This window comes from Dermacentor silvarum, chromosome 11, assembly GCF_013339745.2.
Source record: "Dermacentor silvarum isolate Dsil-2018 chromosome 11, BIME_Dsil_1.4, whole genome shotgun sequence".
Lineage (NCBI taxonomy): Eukaryota > Metazoa > Arthropoda > Arachnida > Ixodida > Ixodidae > Dermacentor > Dermacentor silvarum.
Genome location: NC_051164.1, coordinates 97450027 through 97477959, shown reverse-complemented (window position 1 = coordinate 97477959; position 27933 = coordinate 97450027). Strand labels below are relative to the sequence as shown.

The 27933-nt window shown below is 44.4% G+C and overlaps 2 protein-coding genes across 2 annotated transcripts; one reads left to right on the top strand and one right to left on the bottom strand.

Moving 5' to 3' along the window:
• Positions 1-218: 218 nt before the first annotated feature.
• On the top strand, positions 219-16539 carry LOC119433552 (integrator complex subunit 12-like). The gene is given in 9 exon segments (XM_037700799.2): positions 219-358; positions 3848-4087; positions 6272-6484; positions 8375-8541; positions 9519-9585; positions 10040-10132; positions 11284-11388; positions 11390-11410; positions 12224-16539. Coding segments are annotated over 8 exon segments (1260 nt in total). The 5' UTR covers positions 219-358; positions 3848-3907; the 3' UTR covers positions 12638-16539.
• Positions 16540-18283: 1744 nt separating this feature from the next.
• LOC119433553 (tetratricopeptide repeat protein 33) lies at positions 18284-24108 on the bottom strand. Its single transcript, XM_037700800.2, has 4 exons — positions 23831-24108; positions 22715-22796; positions 19334-19465; positions 18284-18810 (listed from the first exon to the last, which is right to left on the bottom strand). Exons 1-4 carry the CDS (start codon positions 24052-24054, stop codon positions 18589-18591), a joined length of 660 nt encoding a protein of 219 aa, XP_037556728.1. The 5' UTR covers positions 24055-24108; the 3' UTR covers positions 18284-18588.
• Between the last annotated feature and the right edge of the window lie 3825 nt (positions 24109-27933).

Below are 27933 nucleotides of genomic sequence, written 5' to 3'. Positions count from 1 at the left end.
CAGATGAAAGGACCCGTTGTTCAGCTTCTGAAATTTCTATTTGTGTCACTTTTTCTTCGGACAACCGTACAGATCGCTGTTATGGGCTTAATAAAAGCAGCGAGCTTCGGTTGTCGCTTAGAAATGCTTACAGGCAATATATTCTAACATTCTACGCGCGAAACAGCGGCCTTCCCTGGCCGTTCAACTTTTATGGCCGTCGCACCGCAATCGGCATCGCCAATCGCCGTCAAGTCGAAAGCGCTAGAGCTCGCCGAAAAATTGTCGAAAAAGCTTAATCGGAGGGGCTGCACGCCAGTTCTGAGGCCCCGAATAAACGTAGGAAGGTCCGGCAAATTCATTTTTCCCAAGCAAGAACGTAAGTGCCGCCCGTCACAGCCGGTGACATTCATTTTTCTTGTCCCTCTGAATGGCTGGGCATCCGCCATGAGCAGACTTTCTCTTTTGTTTGCATCGCGTCCTTCACCTCCTCTCATCTGTCCATCCTTCTCTCCTCTTTCAGCAAGCGCTCCTTCGCTTGCTCCGATCGGGTTTTGTTTAGACGTCCGTCCACTTACTTTATTTATTTATTTCATTGCGCTCTTGGATGACTTTTTTTTTTTTTTTTGCGTGAACTTTACGTGAACCCACAGGTGATCGTCCAGCTACGAAGCCGCGAGCTACCAAAAATTAACATTGAAATTATTATTATTATTATTATTATTATTATTATTATTATTATTATTATTATTATTATTATTATTATTATTGGATAGCGCTGAAGAATTATTATCTTTACATTATTATAAAGACAAATACTGATGCAAGCACAAAGTTTTTAATTAGTTAGAACAGTACTTTTTCCCTGCGTAAATTGCACATTGACGGTTCAGCAGCTTGCTCTTTTTCTTTTCTTTTTTTTATGTAACATTTTTGTATTATGTTGGAAAAATTAAGCTGTTTTTTTTTCTTTTTTTTTTCCAACTCATCTACATCAATGCTACCCGCCGTGGTTGCTCAGTGGCTATGGTGTTGGGCTACTGAGCACGATGTCGCGGGATCGAATCCCGGCCACGGCGGCCGCATTTCGATGGGGGCGAAATGCGAAAACACCTGTGTACTTAGATTTAGGTGCACGTTAAAGAACCCCAGGTGGTTCAAATTTCCGGAGTCCCGCACTACGGCGTGCCTCATAATCAGATCGTGGTTTGGGCACGTAAAACCCCATAATTTAATTTTAATTTTTGAATTTTGCGTTTGATCAGCTTTTTTTTTTCTTACATTCCTACACTCAAGCCGGCAGTATTTTACAAATAAAAATAATAAGAAATAATATTTCCATGGGTGCTTCAGGAAACAGAAAGAACAGTGAGGCATACACATTTCATTATTATGAATCCGACAATGAAAAATAATGTATCAGGTCTATCCAGTTCTCCCTGTACTTCGTAAATCAGTTCATGTACATTCGTAAAGTGCTGGCCCATGCAGAACAGGGCTAGCAGTTCCTTCACGAGGCGTGCAGTACCTCTTCTGTAAGTGCATTCCTTGTACTTGTGCAACTTGTTCTGAACAGAGCCTGCACAGTTTGAAACAAATGGCAAAGTGCAGGTGCTGCACTGGTGCAATGAATGGCGAAGTCATGCCCTGGACTAGTTCAGGAGGTGTGGGCAATTCAATCCATGCTTATGATTTTTTTGTATCATAGGTGCGAGCTAGATAATTTTGCTGGACAAAGTGTGGTATTCGAGACAATCTCAAGTTCCACCATACAGACCATTGGTTATCTGACGTACACATTACATGGCCTGCTCAACTCCATATCGTCGTCTTAACCTCAATTAATATTGTATATAGCTATATATCCGTTACCTGTTTTTTTTTTTCCCTGGAGTAGCCTGGTACAAGGCTACCTTTGGGGTAGCCCCTTACCAGCTGCCTGTTTTGCAGGCTACCATTATGTAAACATAAACATCTTTCCATTTTCTCTCCCCCGAAGTAGCTGTCTAGCAGAATATCAGTATGTAAACTTGAGCAGCTTTCCAATTTCTCTTCGGTGTAGCACAGTATGGCTACCCCGAGTGTATACTCCCATACCAGCTACCCCCCTTAACAAAATAACAGTATGTAAACATGAAAAGCAGCTTCGGTGATGACATCTTGTGATGCTACATTCAAATTGGAATGCACTGAAACGTTCCCCTCTTGTGTGAGACTTCGTGTTAGAAAAAAGTCTATTGTTAGGGATCTCGCATTGTTAAGGAGGAGAAGGAGAGAAAGAGAGAAGGCAGGGATGGTTAACCAGAAATGCATCTGGTTGGCTGCCCTACTCTGGGGGGACGGGAAAGAGGGAATATAAAGATGAGATAGAGAGATACCTTTTTTGCCAGCAGGTAAAGGTTTACAGCCAAAAAAACACAGCAGCAGGCCCACACAGTTTAGTTGAGGACTGTGCCACCAGGTGTCTCCACCAGCCCTGATGTTCACATTTCTCTTCTGGTTTTCACCTGAAACAGTAACGGCAAAGCTCCCTTTTGCTCAACTTGCCATTTTACCCTTTTCGAGTGCCTCACATAGTTGCTCTATCCTCTCTGGAACAAAGAGCAAACATAATGGAAGTGAGCTGTGTCCAGGGCCACTATATTGTAGCAATTCCTTTTTTGATACTAATGCCTTTCAGTGCTTTTTGCGTTCACGAGTGGCCGCGTTCGACGATCTGCACAAGGATGACAAGGGATGACATTGCTGGAAAGTGCCGAGTGGCTTCCAAGAGGGTGATAACCAACTTAACCTAATTTACTGTTTGCCTGTATTACCATCGTTGCCACCTTAAGTCTACAGCAGGACAAAAGCCTGTAATAGATGCCTCTGCTTACCATGTCCTCTACCAACCAACGCCACACTCCAACCGCCAATTTTACCATTGAGCCAATCTGTTCAATTCCTGCTAGTCACAACTGTGTTTCCTTCGCCTTTGTCATTTAAGTGTCCTTTTATCCCTCTAACTCCCAAGTTCCTTCCTGCAAATGTGTATGAGATCTACCACTCTTTTTGTTATTCCACCCATTGCACGTCTGCCTGGATTCAAAAAAGTATATTACATGTAGGGTTTATCTCCTATATTGTCCTGAAATATTGAAGTAAGATATCTTGCTCTCAAAAAGAGACCTTCCCTCAGCACATGTGTAAGCTTCGAGCATGATTATCTGAATATAAGATAACGAAAGGAATTGAAAATGTTGAACAATATATTCAAGTGCTGAAACTGTAGTGCACAACATGAACCGAGTTAACAAATACAATTCAGCTTTGGCAATTTTGGTACAAACAGCTAGGACAAGTACAGCACGTGTTGATTGTCATTGGGTTAAAGTTGGGTTTCAGACAACAAATTTTTAAAAATCATTATTCTTCGAGTTACAGTGCTGAAAACTTGTAATTTTATGTGTTTATCTTGAATATGAGGTCCATTTTTGTTTGCTTCATTTGGTTCCAATTTTATGTTTCCTTTGCTTCAGGAAAAAATTATGAAAAATCAGTTCATCAGAAGTTGTGAGACTTCGAAGTTGACACTCGGACAAGTGTTTTTCTGGAAGTGTTCATTCGATGCGAGTCTTCGAATAAAGATGACTTCCAGAACAACACTCTTCTGAGTGTCAACTTCAAAGTCTAGTTGCTTTTACTCTGGGGTAGACAAGGTAATGCGGTCGGCCTTATTTGATCTGAGGAACTGTTTTTTCAAAAATTAGTTTGAGTAATGGGGCCTTGCATAAAAACTTTTGGCCCAAGGCTCAATTTTTCCGCCTTGCTGATCACGTCGCTGATGTTTGGAGTTGGAATGATCAAGCTTAATTTTTCTTATCGACAGAAAGGAGCACCACCTTCCTGGGTAGATCGAGGCAAAATCGCCGTCATCACATCCGCTGCCATGGCTCAGTTAGAGCTTGATCCGCTGTTCCTCAAGGCCCTGCGACTGCTACACTCGAAAGCCAAGGACTCAGCTGAGCAGCTGCGGCAGCTCATCGAAGACACGCTCGTACAACGCCAGGGCGCAAGTGGAGGCTCTACGGGGAGGGATACCAAGACACTGCTCACCACCATCAAGCTGGTCAGTGTCCTTTTCTGATTTATTTATTTATTTATTTATTTACTTTATCTACTACTACCTCATCATAATTCAAACTTGGTGAATTCTTAGAAATCTCAAAATTTTTAGTTGACCCACCACGTTTTCAATGCATTTTTAAGCCACTTAGTTCACACAAGGTTTTTCATCTTTTTTCTTTTTTTTTCTCCAGGGCAGAAACAGCAGGAAACGGTCAGTGAGGGCACAGTTCATAAGGCGTGAATAGTCAAAAACAAGCCCATATTTGATATCCGGGCTGCTGTGTGTTGACAGGGACCACCATGAGATGGCGCCAGCAACCTAGTCGTTGCAAACAGCACCTAGACTTGTGATTCTAGTCTCCGATTCTTTTCCTTTGATACTTTTTTTTTCTGTATCATTTGTAGCATTGAGTGGGCCATTCCAATAATAACAGTAATGCAGTACTATTTTATTGGTATCTTGTTTGTTATTTTTGTTTGTTTTCACACAAAATTGATAGTGCTACGAGTAGAAGTCCTCTGCAGTCTTCACAGCCTTGCACACGTCCTCACATACCACGTCACGAACATGCGGCAGTACTGCAGTCACTTTTGGTTTAGGCAGTAAAGATGGCTGCGCCTATTTTGTGCTCAATGCATTGCAGTGGTCTCTTTGTTTACGGATATGCAAGTTATCTGTTGATGTCCTTCATGTTCGTAAACATGAGCACCATGACGTTGCTAGTGCACAGGAGCATGGGCGGGGAAAGCCACCTGCCATTCTTTCTGCCAATGCCACTTCAAATAGTCAACATGACAATCCATGGCGAACAGCCAGCTTAGTCTTCTGCAGTAAGACGATTAAGAGGACTAGGTAGTTTGCCGCACCTGCCAAAGTTGGTCGCAACACATTGATAGTGGTAGGCACCCATCTCTCTCTGTGATCTTCCAGAGTGGAAAAAGTTTATACGTGTGCGTGTGTGTGTTTGTGTAATCCGCGAGTGGCGCTGACTAACACTCCCAGGGCTAGATTTAGTGCAAGTGCCCAAGAAAGTGTACACGAGGACAGCCACAGCCATAGCTCAGTGGCTGAGCATCACACGCATAAATGCGGACAATGTGGGTTCGACTCCCACCTCTGGCAAGTTGTCTTTCCTATTACTTGCCCTTTTTCGTATTAATATGATTGGCATTCTTAGGATACTCCTCACATTTTGCGGTATCTATGGCAGTATCTAATTGTTTTCCCTTCACTTGGGTCACTGGGAAGGTGACCCAACTTGCCACCTGTGGGAGCCGAATCGACAACCTCCACATTACGCGTGCGTTGCACTACCAATTGTTCCACGGCAGTGGCTGTGCCAACGTCCACATCCTTGGGTACTTATTTTTGAGCAACTCTGGGAGTCTTAGCCAGCACAACTCAGTTCATCGCAGAGGATGTGGAGCATCCTTTTGACTGCGTGATGCGAAGGTTGTAGGTTCGACTTCCTGTGGCAGCAAGTTGATTTTTCGTGCGCTTTCATTTTCCTTTAATTTGTCATGTCTACGTTTCAATTAAAACTACAAATAAATTACCCTACGCTTTTCTTGGCTCCATTATCTGTTGGCTTCGTATGGTTGTGATTAACAAAAATCGGGCTCCTCGAGTTCCCCTTCTTGAAGACTAAGAGAGGCACTGAGAAAATGCACACACGACGCTGTATTTTCAGCAAACCCAACTGGAAGCGCTGCTCAACTCTTTGGCACCAACTTTGGTCACTGGATATGTGCCGCGGGCTATGCACCGCTCTTGTATGACAAAAATAAAAATTCTTCCAAGATTTCTTCGGTGCCAGGTGGAATTGAACCCATGTCATATATTCAGACATGCGCCATGTGCGGACTTCGCGGCACCACCGCTACAGCCTGGCTGCGATAGACACCTCATACCTGAGACATTTCGGCGGTGGCAATATGGTGCCTCGCTAAATTGCGTCAATGCTAATCACATTAACGTGAACAGTCATCTTAAGATATTTTCTGCTGGAATCTTTATTTTAAATTTTCCATTCAAACGAACAGCTAATTTCCCCTATGCTCTCCCTGGCATTGTTGTCTATGATGTGAATGGATGTTTTTGTATGTGTGTTTCCTCCACATGCACGTGTATGCACGCTATGTGTGCTCAACGCGTTCTATTTTTTTATATTTTGTGTAATCGCAGGAGAGTGATGGCAAAGCACACCTTTTGGGACGGCGGCAGTCACCAAAGCAGGACACCGGAACTGGCAACAATGGAGGTCCACCTGCCCTGTCGGCCATCCGAAGCCTATCCAGCGATGAGCCAAGGCGGAAGGACCCCCCACCTCTAGAGTGCAAGCCACCTCCTCTTCCTATCTCGGCGACAAAGGCGGATACCCCGTCGCCTGTCTTAGAGGCAAGTATTTGCAGAATTTAGCTGCTGCTACCTTTTTTAATGAGTATTAGCTAGTACTAGCAGTAGTTGTAGCTAAGAGCCAGAGCCAGTAGTCAGATTATCTCACTCGCACCTAGTAAGTCAGGTTCTTTTTGTGGGAGGAAGATGTCTTGCATCTCTTTCTTGCCATGATGCTGTGCTCAAACATTAGTAAACAAGTACACCCCCGTGAGGGGGGTGAGAGGGGACAGCCAAATTTCCACTGAGAAGGCCGTAGCAGCCAAACATCTAAGCCGAACATGAAAGTGTTTCACAAGAGAAAATGTTCAGCAAGAAGCAACATGGTATTTGTTGACGTCATGTTTGAATTCCCATGTCACGAGCAGTGATTGCTCAACCATAAATTTCAGTGTGCCCTTTAATGACCCTCATGGGTGTGGACACTTAACCATATCTGCAAATTTACGATGTTGCTATGTTGCTTCTTTAAAAAAAATCAAGCTACCATGTTTTATTGGGAACTTATTCTATGACGCTTTGGGTTACAGTTGCATTTGATCAGGCAAATTGTTCATGTTGGAATGACAGCTTACATACACACTTTTCTAGGGGCCTGCAAATACGTGTATTCGAAAGTTTCGAATAACAAATCGAATAGTCTCCTATTTGATTTGGTATTCGAATCGAATAGTCACTATATTTGTAAAATAGAATATTTGTCGAATACTTTTCGAATATCTCAAAACATCAACTGCACCCAAATAAACATAAAATTGGAGCAATAGTATGATAAGCTTTCATCCCCACGGGCATAGTATAGACTTGCGTCTGGAGCAGGCGAAATCAGCGAGGTAGCCATGCTTTACAGGCTGTACAGCGATCATTCAAATTCTTTGAAGAGCTTTCTACATGTGAAGAAACTAATTGCTTGCTCCTAATGCTCCATTTGTGATTTAATAAACAATGCTTCATAACGTACTATGTTTAATGAAATAAACTGGCTAACTTGAAGAATACTCGGATGTGGAGTTCGTTTTATAATTATTGTGATAACGGGTATTGATTATTCGCAACCTATTCGAAAATTATTCAATGTTCGATTCAATTCGGTCTCAAAAATCACTATTCGCACAGCCCTACACTTTTCAGACGTGCAGGTGAGTAGACATGAGGAAACGCAGCTTTTCAGGTTAGAGGGTCATCTCACATCGATTTGGACTTGCTCACCGGAATTGCAAATATTTAGAAACAATGAAAGCATTCCTTTAGTTATTGGTGTCCAGAATTTTTACATTTCCGCTTTCGAAATGTGACCAATAACACAAACACTAACCAACTAGGTTTATTAAGTTCTACCCAAAATGTGGAGTCATTCCGAATCCTTTACCAGGGTTGACTTTGGGAAGTTGCAGCAGCTTTCTATTGATCTGGCTTGTGACACGAACAGTGTGCTTTGCAGGAAGTGACAGTAGCCAGTCATTGGGAGCTTTGTCACCTACTTACATGTAGAGGCCTTGACAAGGTCATTTCCCACAAAAGAAGAACCACCAGGGTCGCAACCTGGATCAATAAAATGCTGCTGCAGCTTCCAGAATTCACCCTTGATGGAGAAGTTGGAAGGACCTTGAAACATTGGATTGAATTTAATAAACCTAGTTGATTGGTGTTCGTCCAGTAGGTGTCGTCCATGTTCTTCCCTCCAGCGCGAACTTCCCAAGAGTAACGGGCACCAGTCTCGGAGGCCATGTTTTTTTTGCGTACTGCAGCCGCTAAAAGAATGTCGTGGCCTCGGACATCACCTATTGGTCCAATTGAAAGTGCTCCCCAGCCAAGCTGATTTCGAATGAATGTTTACCCTTCGAGTGTGTAGACTTTTGCATTGCCAGATTTGTAAACCATTGCTTTGTGCAGGTGAGTGGTTTGTTAGAAGCCAAACGTGCCCGCACCGAGTCACCACAACTAGCCTCATCCCAGTCCGCTTCGCCAGCTAGTCGTCTTGCCTCATCCTCCTCCCCAGACTCGAGTAGCGACGGAGAGGACTTCACCGTCGACATGGGTCAAGTCTGTGTAATGTGCAAGTGAGAAATGTCTCTTCATTTTATCTCTGGTCCTACGACTTTGTTTCAAATGGTATTTTCATGTCGGCAAGGATACAGAAGGATACTAAGCACAGAATGGAATGCGAAGGGTGCATTTACAGTTGCAGGCAAAATTCAGCAGACCAGAGCTAGATGCTTCGAAAAATATTTTTATTTTTTTTTTTTGATAGCCTTAGACATGCAGTTTGAAAATCAAATGGCACAGCCCATGTCTTAATTCTTGTCGAACAAATGCAATGCACTGACACAATTTCGTGTTGCATGGCTGGTACATTAGAACATTTGAAATATTTTGCTGATGCCAGTGGTGGTCTAAACTTTTGCTCCCACGGATACTTCATTGTTTGTTTTGTTTGCGTCATTTCCTGACCTTTATACTGCCGTCTTTCTTTCTTTCTTTTTTAGACTTCTTTTTGGTAATCATAATTTGACTAGCCCTCCTTCAATCCTGCCTAAGCAATTCATCTCTCTTTTAGCTGCAAGCTTATAGCTGTGGGATCCTGCCAACCTTATTGGCATAAAAGTTTCTTGCTCTCCACAATGGTGGGCAAATCAAATCATATTCTTGAGAAAAGTACGCAGAGGCCACTTTCACACTCTCGTAAAGCTTACAGTCCTGCTGTCCGATTCACGACTTTGCAAGAAAACAATGCATTATGCAGTGTGTCTGATTACAGGTCCTCTTCTCTTTTCGTGTCCACCTTCAAGAAACACACTTTTTGATAAAAACACACTTTATGGCCACAGCCAGTGATGCAAGGAACTGCAATCGTAAAACAGTCTGTCTACATCATACTAGTAGCTGTCGTAATGAACAGTTGCACTGGCTTAGCCTGTACTTTGGAGTTAAAAAGACCTGAGGACTGAACCTGAAGGCACATCACAAGAAAGCTGACAAGTGTTGCAATGCGGAATTTCACTTCAAAGCTGCGTTTCCTACCTTTCACACTTCACAGCCAGCAAGATGTAACTGCCAAGAACCAGCTGATCGAGTGCCAAGAGTGCCACTGCCTCTATCACCAGGTGAGTTATTGTCGACTTCAAGGCACTGTTTGCAGATTTGCTAATTCTGTGGCAGTCGGCTCGGCATGGCAAACTGTTGCTTCCTGTTCGATTGTTGCATGCACCTGGCCTCACCTTTCTTCTAATTAACTGTGGTGGCCATGGTGTGCTGCCGGTGAGCATGAAATTGTGAGTTTAAGTTCAATTTCGATTGGGTGAAGCACAAAAACACTTTTTTTTTTTTCCGAGCAGCTCACCGTGTTGCATATGTGTACTTAAATAAAAGCATGGAGGCCCTCACCATGTAAAAATTGCAAAGATTCTTGTTCGCTGAACTTGGATGCATGCTAAAGAAACTCAGGTGATCAAAATCATCCAGAGCCCTCATGTCCCTCATAGCACCTGTGTTGATTTGGGATATGGTAAAGCCAATCAATCAATCAACCAATCTCTTTCTCTCTTTCTAACAATACAGGAGTGCCATAGACCGCCGGCTACCGACTACGATGTCAACGACCCTCGCCTCGTTTGGTACTGTGCCAGGTGTACGAAAAACATGAAGAAAATGGTGAGTCGACCTGGTGGCGATTGAAAAAAAAAAATGGTTTGTCAACGGTTTCGCCCAAAGTGCGAAAAAGTGACTGAGATAACTAGAGGAAAAGGAACCGAGGGGCCCGATTTTTATTAATCATAAGAAGCCAACAGAGAAACTCAGGAGCACCATTGCTAATTATTACTCTTTATTTTTCTCTGTTTCACTCTGGCCTTGAGAGACATGGTTGCAGTGGTACAATGTGATAACTTTTCGTCTTCGTCTATTAGGTTTTTGTCGTGCTCATCTCCTTCTTTTTCTCGTGTATAGAAGCATTCGTTCCATATGGCCTGGTGAAAACACAATTGATTATGTTTTTCACAAACAGGTGCTTGGTTCTAAAAATGGTTTGGACTTTACGAGGCACTGGTGCCACTTTTGTTACGTGACATACCAAGGTTTATTGTTTGAAGTGAGAGTTATCAGTCAGTTTATTTTCGTCTATTTCAACTAACAGACAGAGGAGCGGCGCATAAAAGCTGCCATTCAGCATGACGAGCCCACAGCCTCCCTTACCTAAATTCACAGCAGCATAAGAATACGAACACAGAAGATTGCACCAAAGAAAAAGTACTGAAATGGCAAATATAATAATAGCATAACACTGAAGAATTCCTACGTAATCACACTATGGTATCGTGGGTGGATCTCGAGAGAGGTGGTCTAGTGGCCACGAAATTGCCATTTTAGCTTGTAGCTTTCGAGTTCATTTAAAGTTTTGTCCTTGTTATGACAATCTGTTTAATGCACCACGATTTCCGTAATAAAAGCTTAAAAAAATAAATCAGATATCTGTTTCCTGTCTATCTCATTTCTTCTTGAAACATTTTTTAGTGCTGAAAATCGTGGCGTCTTACTCAATGAACCAAGTAACCCACGTTTCAACTTTAAATATATCTTGTTTGTATTTTTAAAGTATGCCAAATGGCAAACTTTATTACATTTGACCTGCTCAAATTACTGTACGCCCCACAATGTATCCTTCATGCAATATGTATGAATCCTCTAGCTTTTTTGGGCATGCAATGGGATGTCCGAAAAACGAGAAACAGATCTCTCTGTTCTGGTTTCTTTCTTTCTTTCTTTCTTTCTTTTTTAAGGGATAATTTTTTTTGTGTTCCTTTCAGACCATCAAGCCTCCCAAGCCAGCATCGAAGGTACCCTTTGGGGTTCCACGAGAGCTGACACCACCAAGCAAACCAGACACGCCTCCACCACTGACGTCTCAGCCAGTTCAAGCGCGCTGAGCTGAAGGTGAGCCAGCACTGACACATGCTCCTAACTGAAGTACTTGCAAATGAAAGGTTGTTGTTGCACAAGCACTCAGTGAAGACCACCCTTGCAAGCATGAAATGGACATAACAGGCATGGCCTCAAACTCTGAGTGCCTGTTCGCGAGGCAACATGTCAATCTGATTTGGTTGGCGCTCATATGCTTTACAACCTCTTGGCTCTCCCAGTGTAGTTAGCCAAAGAGTAACACATAGTGGTGCTCTATGATAATGTGCAGATCATTCATTGCTGTATACTGTTCTATACATAGCAGGAAACGGTACGAAGGCTAGAGAAACTTTTTTCACTGCTCGCAATTGCAACCAAGAAATAGTGTACCCCAAGTTATAGGTACACATCATGTAATTCAATGCAAACTTAAGTCTCATAATTTTATGTCGCAAGATTTAGAAGAGCGAAAATAAAAAAAGAGCGGGCAGCCCTTTTGAATGACAGTGCCATCTTGTACGTGTTGCTCGTCTGCGTGTTCAGAGTGGCATCGTTTTGTTCTGGGAGAGAGGGCACACTGGCCTATCAAGAGAAGATGTCAGGTCAAGTTACTGCATCTTTCTTGGAAAGCGTAATTTTTCTGGTTCTTTTGCTGCTTCAAAAGTCGTGCCTTCCTTACTTAAAGCCGCAAGCAAGAGCGAACCAAGCATGTCAGCTTGTGTTGGCTATCGTCGTGTGGTCCTGTAGTTGCTAGAGTTATTTTTTGAGAATGTTGATGATCACCCAACTAGCCAAACTTTGCACTCTCACACAAACATCTTCGCTCCACCCTTTTCCTGCATCCAGGTTCCTGCACTGTCTTCCTCTGCCGGCCCAAACAAGCCCATCGGACTCGCCGGCCTCGCCGCAAACCTGAGCAAACCGAAGCCGCTGAAGCCGATGGGTTCCACAGTGCAGCCGCAGAAGCCGCTGCCCACCGCATTCCAGAATCTCTCGAGCCTAGCCGCGGCTGCTACTGCCTTAAAGTCCGGCTCCTCTACCGCCGGATCCTCCAAAGGTAATAACGGAGGCAACGGCAGTTCTTCGTCATCGAGCTCCTCCGGCCCGTCGCCGCCAGCACTCGTCCCTGTGAGCACCGCAGGCGGCAACGGGAAGTCGGCATCCTCATCTCTACTTATGTCTGCGGACAAGCGGCTGCAAATAATGAAGAAGAAAGCCGCAGCAAAGATGCAGGAAAAGCGACGAGTAACGTCGAAGTAGTGCGATTTCTTTTTTTTTTTTCTCTCTTGTCTTCTTTCTCTGCGGCTGGCTCCGGAGTTCGGTTTGCGCGGGACGCTGTTGTGACTCAATGGTGTCAACCCCGTGACTGCATTGATCTAAAAGCGCCACACGTCTGGAACTTCTGGCCAAATGGGACATCATAGACTATGTGTTGTCCGTTCTTTGGCTTGATGGATAATATAACAATTAGTCTTTTTTGTTTGCTCGATATCTAGCCACGTTGCGACCACCTTGCCAGTCGACCATGATAACAAGGCAAGGCATCTGCTGTGAACATCATGTGCTGCGCCGACAGTGCAGCTTGTTGTGCGGAGCGTCGTGGAACATTCATTTTGACGTAAGAAGCAAGTTTGAACTGGTGGGAATGTCGTGCTGCATTTAATGACGCTTGCTGCTTAAAGTGTCAGGATTTGTGCACCTTATTGTGCACTGTTGTTTATACGAGGTACCCGGTAAATGCGTAATGAGCAGTGACTGTTATAATATTGTACACCATATTGTTGCCGAAAAAACACTGATTTCTAATGAATCCTGACTCGCTGGATCTGTTGCCATGCAACTGTGGCAAGTTGCAAGTCTTTTGTGCGCTTATTATTGTGACGAGCTACCACGGATGTACACGTGTCAGTCCAGCACGATGCATGTACCAAGTCCATGACTGGACATCCCTTCTCCATTCTGAAGGAAACAGCGACTGCTGTATTTCGAGGCCATCACTGAACTGCACCTAGAGCTTGGGTGACAGAGTGATTACATCACACAGTGAAACCTCACTCGGTTAGAGAGTTCAATGGTAGTTCATCTGGTGGGGCAGGTACCGCACAAGATGGTGAAATTTTAAAGTTTTAGCCACCACAAGACCTTGCTTGAACTATTTTAGTCCTATTAGCCCCAAAACATCTTGGCAAATTCAAAGACTGCTTCAAGGTTGTCAATTCAGTCATGTCCAAGCTTATAAAGAGGGGATGCTTACCACTGGGTGAAACAGTGAGACAAACAATGCATCTGGTTGAAATGCCACTGTGGTGAAGTCAGTGAACGAACGAAGTCACTGATTTCCAAGCACAAAAGAGGTGCGTTAACCTAGTACTTATAATGGACCTTTCCCTGTATGTGTTTGCCGATTGGTTGAGAGCAGATGATGCAGAAACAACACATCGCTAGTGCATTAATTGCTCTTAGTCCAGGATTATAGATGTCAAGGGCACAGTCACAGACTGACTATCTTATCTAGTCAGCCCTCTCTAGTGCTGGAGAGTGATTTGTTGAGTGCTTTCTGTATGTAAAATTTCCAAGTCAGTTTGATCTGTTCCCCGCACCAAGCCTTGGTCGTCAAATGGTGATATGGAGCTGTTCCCGGTGTCGTTAGATTGCAGAAAAGTATGATGTGCCAGAAGCAATGGTCTGCTCCACACGAAAAGTGAATTAAGGAAGCAATAATGCCTTTTAGATTTCAGTCATCCCGTAGGTTTGACATTTCTTTAGCATTCCGGCACTCACAGAATGCTTACATTTGAAATACAAGCCCACGTGTTAATGTTTCGTTAACTTTCTATGAAGCACCATCTCGGCAACATTTTCCCGTAATGCCGAAGGAATGTTGAAATTATGCTGTATTACATAACGAGGAAGTATTTCCCCTAATAGTAGACAACCCTGCGCCTTTGACATAGCCGAGAGCCATCCTGCGCTTTGCTTTTACTTTCAGTGCTGGCACATGTAGTCAAGGAATGGTTTTTGATGGGCATATGCAGCAGCCAGCGCTGAAGGTCAGCTTTCCCATGTTTTGTCAAGAAATGTCAAGAGACATAGACATTATAGTTAAAGAAAGGCACCTTGGACATCCAGTTGCAAGGCATTTCTTTACGTTGCCCAGTGCTTGGCTGTGAGTATCCGTCATCTGGTTCACTACGCACACGTGTATGTCTAGAGTGAGAGCACACAATATCATTTTTACCCATGAGCCTTTAAGTGAATGTCGAGCTGGGTGGTAAAAGCATTAAACTGCCTCAACACGAGTGGAATTGAGCACAGCGTGAAGGACTATGTAAGCTCTGGACAGACAAAAGGCATTGTCATACGTTTGCAAACAGTTCTTCACGAAAACATTTTGTCGTCCCATGCAGCATGTACTATAACGGACAAATGAAATACGTTGGGGCTAACTGGAGCACCATCCTTTTATTCCCCTACTCACCATTTCATGTGATGCTTGCACAATTTCAGCTGTACGTTTCATTTAGGTCCTACAGCATCTTTGGTGACCAGCACAACTGAGTTATTACTCGTACGAAGTGGTCTACTTTATAGTTTCGTGTTCACGTTCCATTTGTTCATATAGTGCAGTGCTGAATGATTGAAACACAATAATCCAAGCACATGGAGCTTGGTAAATTTTGTGACTCATCTTCATTTAGAGGGCAACATTCTACTCATTGTAAGCTCGAGGTGAGAGGTATGAGAGTGAGAGAGCGATTAGTGCATTTTTCACCGTCTTCGTAACTGCATACAGGGTTCATAAGCATATACAAAGTTGTTCACTCACGGGAAGAATACCTCACTGCTATTCAGACTTATCCTTCATTGATAGTCATCTGGCCTAGAAAATCATAACCGCCCTTTTGTTTTTTGTTTTTTTTTTTGTAAGGAAATTTTATAGTTACATTTAACTGAATATTGTGCTTTTATTTTTTCCCATTTAATGGATAATCCAGTATGCTTCACAGCACAAAAAGTATGGAAGTCAAACACCTGCATTATGTCCCATTTTTCTACGACTATACAGAAAACGAACTCTATAGTGATGCGAGAAATAGTCATACGTGTGCAAATTGCTCATTGCTGAAACATTTTGTCATCTTGCACATCGTTGCCTGCTTGCTGTGATCAAAGTGGGGCACAGAATGTCACGGACAGAAGACATTGAGGTACAGTGCGCACCGTCTGTCACGTGGTGCCCGTTCGGCAGGATTCACTGGATTGTGTGTTGTTGGAAGACTGACGTAGATTGTGCTCGCCTGCTCAGATCGCCCAGTGAATACCGCCGAAATGAGAACTCTTCACTCGGACTCTGTGGAGTGTCTTGAGACATTGTCTTCACGACACGGCACAACGTGAAATGTGCTTGCTGCCCGGTGCATTACTCTTTAGTACAGTGCACTGTTAATGTTTCAGCCAGTCTGTATGCTGTCACTGTTGAACAGAATTCCATTACGCTGGAGACATAGGTGGCAGCAGGGCTGGTAGCGCCACCTTGTGATGCTTTGTTCAACCACAATGCACAAGAAACATTGCTGTGTTGCAAGAGTGTCCTCACCAAAGGAAAATAAAAGAAGGAGAGCCACAATGCGTACTTCAATGACTATACTGCTGGCAAGGCATTTGCAGCAGCAGCTAAGTAGCTTGTATTTTGCCACTGATGTAACAGTTCTGTGCACTGTAGTTGGACTAAGTGCCACAAGATGGCACTGCTATCATAATGGCCATATTTTTCAAGGGCTTTAAGTTGCCCATGTCTGTGTATCCAGTAGTTCGCTAACCCATAAATGGTAATAAGTATATGGACAGGGCTAAACACTCTTAGTGTCATGACAGGACAAAGCTGATGGCTGGTGTGTAAACCACAGGTGTCATCTGCAGTTTACAGAAAGCTATACACCATAGGGTTTCTTACAAAAACCACTAGAGGCGTTAGTGTCTATGGGAGTTGCAAGCAATGGCGGCTCTGCCAGCGTGGGAAAGATGGGTGGTTAAATGGATTTGGATAAACTTCGTTACTCTGACTTCAAACGGCTTTGCCACTTCTCAAATTGATCATTTTCTGCAAAATATTGCATTATAAGTGCCACGATTCGCAATGATTACGACTGTGCAAAAAGAAACTTATTACCTTCATGCATTTAGAAAAATGGGATTGCTTGAAAACTTGTAGTAAAGATAAACTGCGATAATGCCACAAGAATGTCTGAAACCACTAGCACAATGATTAGACAAGTCCATGTACTGCCACCATTCCCATTGCAGGTAAATGATGGCAGCACGTGAGTTACCTCTAGTAATTTTCGTAAGGAACTATGCACCAGCCATGTCAATAACCTTAGTCACCAGAACTGCTGGTAAGCAACCAATAGGACTTGTTTGGATGAGCTCTGGTACTTTGTGCAACAATCAGCGGTTGTTTTGAAAAAGCAACCGCAGAAAATTTATGGAATTGGCTGTTTGTGATACAAAAAAGCTAGGTGACCCGACAGCAGGATTGCATTGCTGCCTTTGCTGGTCTACCTTGCGCTTTGTCACACAAACTAGTGTCGTAAGCCGGCAATTTTTCTTTTCTTTCTCTCAAGCGCTTTGCTGGTTTCAGGGCATTCATTTTGTGTTGTTTCTACGGGAGTTGGGGAACGCATTATTTATTATCACGACTGCTCCCTTGTTGGCAAAATAACGGTTTGTCGAGACTTGTTAGTATGTTGGAAACATTTTTTTGTTTTCCATTCCTTTTTCCAAGGTGGAGGAATCGAAATTGTGATATGACTGCTTTGCACGAGGCCTGCTTCCTCCAGACAGATGTAATGAGAAGTGCCATCGCAGCAATAAAAAAAAAAAAGAAAAACAAAACATAACAAAAATGTAAACACCAACTGTAAAAGCAATTGTTTTGCTGACTGCTGTTTCTGTGCGACTCAGCTAAGGCTCCGTGAACATCTCATTTAACTCCTGTTTACTTGCCCAGCTTTAACTAACATGAATATCGAGCCCCTCAGTTCCCATTAATCTTCTGTACACCATCAAGCACTCACAATACCCTCCCACGATGTCACCATTCTCACCTTATGTTAATCCACTTTGCCAAACACACCGTCATACAGCAAATCAGTTCTGCAAAGGAAGATTCGTGAAAGGAAAAAAATGGTCATCCACCCCACCTAACGCCAAGCTACAAAGGAAGTGGCCCCATACAAGTTTCTCAGAAACTCGTATGGCTCTACCCAACAGCAGCTTCGTGCTACAGTCGGGTAGATGACAATTTTTCTCTTTCACGCTGTTGTGTGCCAAGGCTATGTGACCCATTGCTTACCCTCAGGCTTGCCACAATGTATTATCCAGTGTATGCCAGCTGCACCTACGTCAGTGCACTTTACTCAGCTGCAAAGGATCACTCTTTCACATGTGGGTCAGGGCATGTCACACTTATGTTATGGTTGCTGCCACCACTTTTACCAATGAACCATGAACTTCAGTGCATGTTCCAGTGGCGCACCGACGGGGGGGGGGGGGGGGGGGGGGGGATTCAGGGGTTGTAACCCCCCCCTGAGGCCGACTTAAACCCCCCTTTTGTTTAACCCCTTTTCTTTCCTTAGGCATTTGAGTACTGCAACTAAGATGTAAGACACGCAATCGTCTGCACACTCGCAAAAAGTGCATTTTTTTACAATTTCCCGTAAGGAAATCGAAATTAGTGCTGTTTAGATGGCATTGGCAAACTGTCAACCCCCCCCCTGGCAGAGATCCTGGGTGCGCTACTGGCATGTTCTGATGCAGGCTAGCATCTTGAAAGCGTGCAGAGTCTATTCTCACTTCACAAAGGGCTGACGGTGAATGTTGAACAAAGGGCACAGCTGTGAGCACAGAGGGGCTTTATTGTCTTAAACATTTAAAATCCACCACCAATGCATCTTCTTTTAAACAATGTTGCAGAATAACAGTTCTTGCATGGTAAATCAGTACCCCACAGCCACGAGCACAAACAGGCGATGTTTTTTTTTTTTGCAAAGTCCACAACGCATCAAGTTGCAGCTTCAAGCCAACAGCACGAGCCTGGCAACTTGCTTTTTTCAGTCGCTTCGGTGCAACGCCTTCACAAAGAGGGCACCGCACGTTTTTGCAGTCTCTCACTGCGCAGGCCCAGCACAGTCTGGACCCAAAGCCTCGTGTCACCTTATCTCACGGCAGCGAATGAGTTCTGGTGTCATAGCTTCGGTGTCCTGCACCTCAACGACATTGCCATCTTCATCAAAGCAGACTGGAGTCTCCTTTGCGCTTTCTTCTGCGACCTGCTTCTTTTTCAAAAGCTGCAGCGTGTACAGGAGGTCTTCTGTGCGGAGCTCTTCGTCCGCGGGATTAAGGTGAACCGCAGAGCAGAAACTCCGAAGTGCCTGAGGGAAACCAAGAGTTGTGCTCATAGTAAAAAACAGTGTATTTAGACTGCAGCACAGTTGCCTCATAAAGTTTTATTGTAATCATCACCAGCCTATTTTATATCTACTGTAGGATGAAGGCCTCTCCCATCTATCTCCAATTACCCTTGTCTTGCACCAGCTGACATCATCCTATGCCTGCAATTTTTCTCGTTTCATTGCACCGTCTAGTTATCTGCCTTCCTCGAATGTGCTGCCCTTCACTTGGCAGCCATTCTGTGCCTCTAATAGACCATTGGTTATCCACCCTAATCATTACAGGACTGTTTCCTTCCTCTTAATTAAGGTTAGAATATTGGCTACTCTTGCTTGCTCTCTAATCCACACCGCTGTTTTAAGTACATATAAAGTTTACGGGCACTCACGTAGGTCAGAAGCTTCACACTCCATAGTCTGCCCTTGCCCATGCATGTACTTGGCAATACACAACACACGCTAACACGAGAATCTAAAGACGCTGTGAGTAAAAAAACAATCTTGCCATTTGAATCTCGCCCAGCTGGAGCTGTGCTCGTCCAAGGGTTTGGTGCGCAACCCACCACGAGGGATCGAGCTTGACAACCTGCTCCGCCTCCTGGACTGCCGCAAAGTCTTCCCGCAGCAGCATCAGAACCTAAAGAGCAAACATTGTCTTGTTTCCTCAAAATGTGACTGGCAGAAGAAAATTTGGTTCTGCACATGAGTCCTAAATATTGCTCCTACTTCCATCGTTTTGTCAAGAATTTCGCGGAAATAGCAAGCGCTCTCACAAATTTACTAAACAAAGGCGTCTCGTTTTATTGGAGCGCTGCACAAGCTACCGCCTTCTCTACCCTCATCACGTCGCTCATTACACCACCTGTCCTGGCTCATTTCGACTGCTCCGCCTCCAACAGAACTCAGCACCGATGCCAGCGGCCATGGAATCGGCGCTGTTTTGGTCCAGTATCAGAATTGGCATGCCCATGTTATCGCCTATGCCAGGCGTCTCCTTTCCCCAGCCGAACAGAACTACTCCATCACGGAACGGGAGTGTCTTGCTCTCGTTTTGGGTGGTGGGCAAATTCCGCCCCTACTTACATGGCCGGCATTTTACCGCCACTACCGATCACCACGCACTTTGCTGGCTTTCATCCCTTAAAGATCCTAAGGACGTCTTGGTTGCTGGGCACTGCGGCTCCAAGAGTACACCTACTCTGTTTATTATAAGTCTAGCCGATTGCACAGGGACGCTGACTGTTTGTCCCGGAATCCTGTGGATCCGCCTGAAGCATCCGATGACACGCCTGCCTGTATACTCTCGCTCTCCGCTTTAAGCCACATCCGTGATGAATAGCTGCGTGATCCCATCTTAAATGAGCTTATTCAGAAACTGGATTCCGCAGCGCTCGATCCTTGCCTTCGCCTCTTCGTGCTTAAAGATGGCACATTATATCGCTACAATGTCCTTCCTGAGGGACGCGAGCTGTTGCTCGTCATTCCTACGCATCTGCGCTTGAGCGTTCTCGGCCAGCTCCATGACGCCCCGACCCCTGGTCACCTTGTTCCCGGACCTACGACCGCATTCGGCGTCGCTTCTTCTGGCCCGGTCTTTACCACTCCGTTCATTGCTACGTTGCTGCTTGCGAACCGTGCCTGCGCCGAAAGAAACCACCAATGCGTCTTGCTGGCCTCCTTCAGCTCCTTGACGTCCCGTCTGACCCTTTTTTCCAAGTTGGCCTTGACCTCCTCGGTTCTTTCCCTGCCTCTACTTCTGGAAACAGATGGATTGCCGTTATTACGGACCACACCACCCCCCGATACACAATTACACGCGCCCTCCCTACCAGTTGTGCTACAGACATCACTGATTTCCTGCTCCACGATATCACCTTACATCACGGAGTGGTAAGGTTACATCACCCTTGTCAACTCCTCACCGACCGTGGCCGCTACTTTCTCTCCAGAGTTATCGATGACTTGCTTCGCTGCGACAAAACACAAATTTACGACGGCTTACCACCCGCAAACCAACGGCTGGACCGAACGCTTCAACCGGACGCTAACTGACATGCTTTCTATGTATGTCTCTTCTGACCATCAAGACTGGGACGTTGCGTTGCCATTCGTTATGTTTGCCTACAATTCTTCCCGTCATGATACCGCTGGTTTTTCACCCTTTTACCTTCTTTTTGGCTGCAACCTAAAGTTACCTTTTGACACTATCATCCCCGATGTCGTCCATTTCCCCACTGAGTACGCCCGCGATGCCATTTCCAAAGATGACGAGGCACGCCAAATAGCTCGCCTACACCTTACTACATCGCAAGGACACCAGAAGCACCGCTAGGACTCCCATCATTGCAACGTTATCTACACTCCAAGTGCCCTTGTTCTTCTATGGACTCCGACTCGGTGTGTTGGACTCTCCGAAAAATTGCTTTCCCGGTACTCCGGACCCTACCATGTCTTAAGGCGTGTAACCGACCTCACTTCTGAGAATGGCCCTCTCGTGTCTTCCTCTCCCTCCGTCTCGCCCCCTACAGACGTCGTCCACGTATCCCACCTTAAACCTTACGGCTTTCCCACACCATAGCAAACACCGTGACGGTGCTTCAGCGGCTGGGGCGGTGCTTAAGCGGCCGGGGCAGTGTCACGGTACTATTGCTCAAGAGGAGTGTCAATGAAGAAGAAGTTTTCGATCTGGCACGCTCTCGCCTATATGGTTCAGCGCTTCATAGCCTTGTGAATATATTGTAAATACGTTTTACTGTTGTGTCTGCCTCCCCGTAACAATATTTTTAATATGTCCACTAATGTCACTCGCTCTCATTTACTGCAAGTTTTCTCAGAACTGGAAGTCACACAAAAATTTCGTTTTACAAGTTCTTCTAGTGGAACATATTGGCTAAAGCAAGGTGCAATGAGCAAGGATGGCTTAGCAGCACTTGTTGTTGGGCTAGTTAATTCACAGCCCACATATTGTCGTCTTTCTTGAATCCGTCTGTACTTTTTCATGAATGTGTAAGGATATGTTAACCTGACAACAGCAACTAGCCTGACACTAGTTATGACAGAGAAAGCCGCAAAACGAAAATTAAAAAATAAATTCCAGGATTTTACATGAAGTTTACGGAAGTAAACATTAATAAACTCGAAAGAATACAGAGAAAAGCAGTTCGATTTATTTTTTCCAAATTTTCGCAGTTTGATTCTCCCACGGAACTTATGTTAACAAATGATATACAGTTACTAGCGTTACGAAGAAAAAAATTGCGCCTTGACTTTCTTGCGGCACGTATTAGCAATAAATTAATTATTGAGCCATCAATATATATTAAACCTTTAACAACGAGACATACCCGGCACCACCAACCCCACACTTTAAATCCATATTTTGCACTAACTGAGGTGTTCAAATATTCTTTTTTTCCACGAACTATTAATGACTGGAACTTGATGCCGTCCCCAATTGTACCTACTACTGATTGACATGTGCTCTTTTTCTTGTGTTTATTCAAATGCTTATGTACACAACCTGCTTGGACCTGTGCAAGGTCTGCAGTATTGTATAAATAAAAATAAAATAAAAAAACACAATATGATTATGGGGCTCGCCATAGTGGGGAATTAATTTTGAGCATCTGGAGAAATGCACGATGCACGAGCATTTTTGCATTTCGACCCCATTAAAATGTGGCTGCCCTGAGTAAGAATCGAGAAAGCTGCAAACATCCCATGCAGCACTTAAAAGGAACAACAGCTTCCCACTTTTGTTTAAACCCATCAATGAAATAATGTTCTCATTATAGTAAAACACTGTTGAGTGTGGTGTTACACAGAGCTGCTTAAATGTAAAATTTAAAAAAAAAATCTGTTTATGGTTTTCCAACATCACCCTCACCTGAGCTCTCATTTCGTGAATTGTGACATCACCAGGAGTGAGCTGCAGCGCTTCGTCGAACTTCTTAAGCGCTTCCCAGTTTCTGCAATGCCACAATCACGCAAAGATACATTAATCTATATTTCAGTTTTGATATAAACACCCCCGAACAATGTGTGGAATGCCAGCGGCTTAACGCCACTGGCATTCCACATATTTCCCCACAAACACTTCCTTGAGAAACATGGGGCAAAACAATGGGAAAAGCAGGATATTTCATCGACTAATTCGGTGACGCGCATCTCAAGAGAGGCATATGTGTGTGCAAGAAGCATTACTTAAAAAATAGTGAATTTTTTTGTTGACACGCTTGTACGTATGAATGCAACTGCTGTGCATTTTTGCTAGCAAAAATCATTTGTATCACGTCCTTCAACACAGAGAAATGGTGACAGTCGTCGCAGGAACATCTTTTTTACTAGTACGTTCACTGGATTCATGGCGAACTATGTAAGATGGGATGTTGCAACAGGAAAAGCCTTGCAACAAACCAGTGTTCCCTTCTTTTTTTTTTTTTATGCAATAGTATTAGGAGTGTCAAAGTGTATTATGTGAAGCCGGTCACGTGGTGTGTGTGTGTGTGTGTGTGTGTGTGTGTGTGTGTGTGTGTGTGTGTGTGTGTAGAGCGTAGAGCGAAGTACTCGAAGAGGCTGGATGTGCCCCCCCCCCCCCCCCCCCCCGAGTGAGCTCCTGCACAATTTGCAATGCGATGAATGAGGTTTAAATTATGGATCCTTGACCTCGATGAGATGGGACGTAACGGAAGCGCATTTACCGCTAAATCGCCGCTGATTTTCTTTTTCTTTCCAGTTCTAACAAAAGGATTGCGTGCACTTGAAAAAAAAAAAAAAAAAAAAAAAAAAGAGGTCGAAAGTGATCTCCCCGTAAACGACTGCTTGCGCGAAGCCATGAACATAACATTTCCGCCACACGCAGGTGGTCAGTGAGATAAACGAAACGCAACTTATGATTCTCGCTTTTACAGGCGTGTTGACCGAGAAAGCGCATTCTAGCCGTTCCGGTCGACGACCTCTACGGGGGACCAGACACAGATCGTTGTACACGATCAGGACACACCTGTCGAGTTCTGCCAACGTCGTCCCTTCTTGTCGGAGGCGCCGGCTCTTCTGCGCGCAGTCTTCGAGTAGAAGGTTCCTGCGGCGCTTGTAGCCGCTTAGCCAGTCGACGCCGTCCGGAGGATCGGCGTTATCGTCCGCGCAATTACCTTCAAAGGCGGCCGAGAGGTCAGTCGCGACCTTGCCGCTCGCTTTACGCTTCCATCCGAAGGTGGTGGCCTTCATGACTGCGAACCGCCAAGACGAATAAAAGTCGTCGAACCAAGATATTTACAACCCAACTAGGGTGCCTCGATGCCAGCGCCGCCGTTCAGGGTGGTGCCAACCTTTGACCGCCCCCGCGCCGCCGCTTTCTCGCTGCGACGCCATATTGTGTCACAGCGAGCCTTTGCGATTGCTTGGTGCCGGTGCTTAGTTCGAGACACAGTGCGCGCAGATGCTTCGCGGACGCTTCTACTTGCTAGACAGTGTTCAGCCGCATGACTGACAAGCTATCAAGTGCATCGTGTCGACATGACGGGCTGTTGTGTTCCCAAGTGTGCCGGATCGACGCGTGAAGGACTGCGTTGTTTTCGCTTCCCCCGGGACCCAGAGCGACGGAAGAGATGGGAAGCCCAAGTAAAGCGCGATCACTGGAAGGCAACGGATAACTCCTGCATTTGCGAGGTAAGTGTCAAGAATGTTTAGACTACGTGTTTTTCATTTAAATAAGAAAGTATTCTCTGATTCTCGCTCACGTACCTACGTTCGCTCACGAACTAAGTAAGCACTGCACCGATGCTGTCTGAGTAGCGTATGGTTTGCGAGCGCGCGTCGCATAGGCTTTTTTCATTTTGATGGGCGCAGTCTGTACCCTTATTTTAAGGACTGACGAAGATGCTTAGCCGCGAAATAGTCTTACATTAGCTATGAATCGTCACGTAAGCCACCTATTTTCCTTTTTCACGGGAAGCACACATCGTGTGTGTCTCTTGTTTCGTTTTTTTTTTTTTTTTTCAATACTGGTTATTTGGGACTAAAGAACGCAGTGCTTTGTCTGGGGAGAGCGGCTGTTTTGTACGTGGTAAGCGAAACATTGTGATTTTCTCTGATTTCTCAGGAGATATCTTGCGGACCTCAGGGTGTTACGTTACATAGCTGATTTTTTAGACTTGTACATATTTGTAGCGTGGTGATCGTAAGCCGATGGTCATTCGTGCTCATTCCCGATCGTAGTGGGTACTGTGACGGTCTTTAAATGCCTGTGCAAGGTATGCCCAGGTGTAGTAGAGTTAAGGGGCATCACGGGACCAAAATGTTTCGGCGCTTTCTGGCATGGTGTCTGTTGTAGCCTGTGCATTTCTTCGAAACGTGTGAAGCGAGGTAATACAGCATTGCTTCTGCTAAAATTTATTTTTAAGCACTGTAATGGGTTCTCTGTATTTACAAGGCAACTTTTCATATCAATAATCACTTTTGTTGTTTTACCTGTACTTAGAAACACTTTGAAGAGGACCAGTACGAGGGAAATCGACAGGATGGGCGCCGTCTGTTAAAGTCAACAGCCCTACATCATCATGCACTATATTTTCGAAGTGAAAAACATTGCTAATCTGTATTTGACTGTCTTAGTTTCATTTACGGTTTTTGTACGTGATATGTATGCAGTGTTGTTTATTTTTTCAATGTAGTTTTCAGTGTTCTAATGGTTATTTATGAAATGTTCTGTACTCGCCATCGATGTGTTTGACTGATGCGACGTATTCGATGGTAGCTGATGTATGTATTCTGTCTGGATATCTGGCTGGATATCTTGATTAATATTACCCGCGGTTGCGTTTTGTTGTTTGCATTCTTGTTTTTGATTTATATTGTGTGTAATAAGGTTGATGTACTCACTTGAACCCCCCCCCCCCCCCCCCCCCCATGTAATGAATAAATAAATTAAAAAAAAAAACTCTCTCTATCCCGAATTGTGTGTCGAGCCTACCTTGCGAATTAATTTTTTTATCTCATCTTTCAACATAACCTTCAGGCGCCACACAGTACATATAATTTTTCATGTACATATCTCTTTCATGATTGATTGTACTAGACATTATGAGTAAATGTATTTTGTGCATCGTTTGATTTCTTGTGTGTACTACGCAAGATTGACACAGACAAGTTACGTTACATTTTTCTCTACAGCACTAACTAAACCTTATTCTCACATCGCAGTTATTTTTACACCAGCTTAATCCTGTCAGCACACAGTTTTGTGGGCAAAAAAAGCAAAAATTGCGCGTAGATATCGTCAAATAATTGCAACGAACGCGAAGAGCACGCGCAACGCAAGGGAAACTAACCGCCGTGCGCAAGTGGCTGGCTACGGTAAAGGAGGCGTGACGTGTAAACCAAAATACAACAGCGAAAAAGAAAAACTTCCACACACAGGCGGTCGCAAACCTTATATACCAAGCATCGAAGCGCAAAAAAAAAAAAAAAAATAGTGCGTATTTTAAACATACACACGGCATATTAAATGTGATTGAATTAGGCAACTTGGGGCATGTTTCCGGCGCCATACATTTACGTCTTCGACCTTCGACGAGTTAACGGCTATTGGTTATAAAGATATGCAGATGGGACACCGATAAAAAATCCTCATCAAGGCAAAGCACTTGGAAGCGCGCCGCGAGTAACACTTTATGAACGCAAGCGTAGCTGAGTCTCAGCTCGTGTGACACAATATGGCGGCGCCATCGGGGTTGTCTCCACCCTGGACGGCGGCGCTGGGCATCGAGGCACCCTAAACCCAACTTGTTGTAAACGCGCACTACCGACGAAGCTTGGCGACATTTTGAACTGGCAGCGATGACGATGCCACCTTTGTCGGCAATCCGAAAGCGAAAACAAGGAAAACCACTTGACAGCAAGTTGTCGGAGAACGAAGTTAATGAAAAAGCGAAGTACGTGCCAGTATTTCCGAAGAAATTAACTACTACTACTACTTCGCGTACGTTCACTATGGAGCTTGGGCATCGCGTGCTCGTATGTATCGTAGGTCCATTTGACCCACCCTGCACTTCGTGATCTTTTCCCGCCATTTCAGTGCCTGGCACAAGCACGTGCTGAACGAATGTTGCACCACCCAATGTTACTAGATTACCTAGTTCTATTAACGTTGGCACCACCTCTCCAACGAATGCAGGGAATGATCATCCTGCACAAAGTGTGCACTGAGCAAAACGAGTGGCGACATGCAGAGGCCGCCATATGTTCAACTCGTGCAACGAATAGCGAAGCACGGCACCTCATGAACAAGTTATATATATATATATATATATATATATATATCACAACAGAGAGAGAGAGAGAGAACAGTACATTTAAAAAGGTCGGTCCACCGACCGAAGCTGTTGGGTAAATAATAAACCTAAGATAACCGCGAAGTTGTGCTTCTGATTTTCCTCAATACGCTTGGCCCATTGAAAAATCCAGTTACTACTACTCTGCTCTGCTCCCCAACTCTGCTCCCCAAGGGGAGCATATATATATATATATATATATATATATATATACATATATATATATATGCTCCCCTTGGGGAGCAGAGTTGGCATCTGATTGAACGCGCCGCTCGCGCCCTATTCGCCAAATCTGGTCACGTGCGCAAAAAAAAAAAAAATCCCTTTGACAGAAAGTCAACTTCACAGCTGCACTGCACTGCCGCCCGCTGCGCCACCGCCTTCGCAGAATGAAGGAGCAAGCACACACTCGGCACTGAGCTAACTGAGCCGCACCGTATCCTGAATACAAGAGGAGTGGTACTAGGGGTAAAGTTACAGTATACCTGGAACCATGTTTACATGTTTCCAGGTAAACTGTAACATTATCCCTAGTACACAGTCAAAGCTGACATACGTCTCAGATGTACAGCTCAAATGTATACAGCAACACAGTTCCACGCTAATCACCACTGCAACTTCTCCACCTGCCATATAATGCTAAAAAATGAAGACTTATATGTGCCGATCAGCTGCAACAGAAGCTGCAAAATCATTTTAGTTGAAGAGTACAAGTTGCCCGGTGTTTATTGTTTTGTTATATTGTGCACGAAAAACAAAATATGCAGAGCTTCTG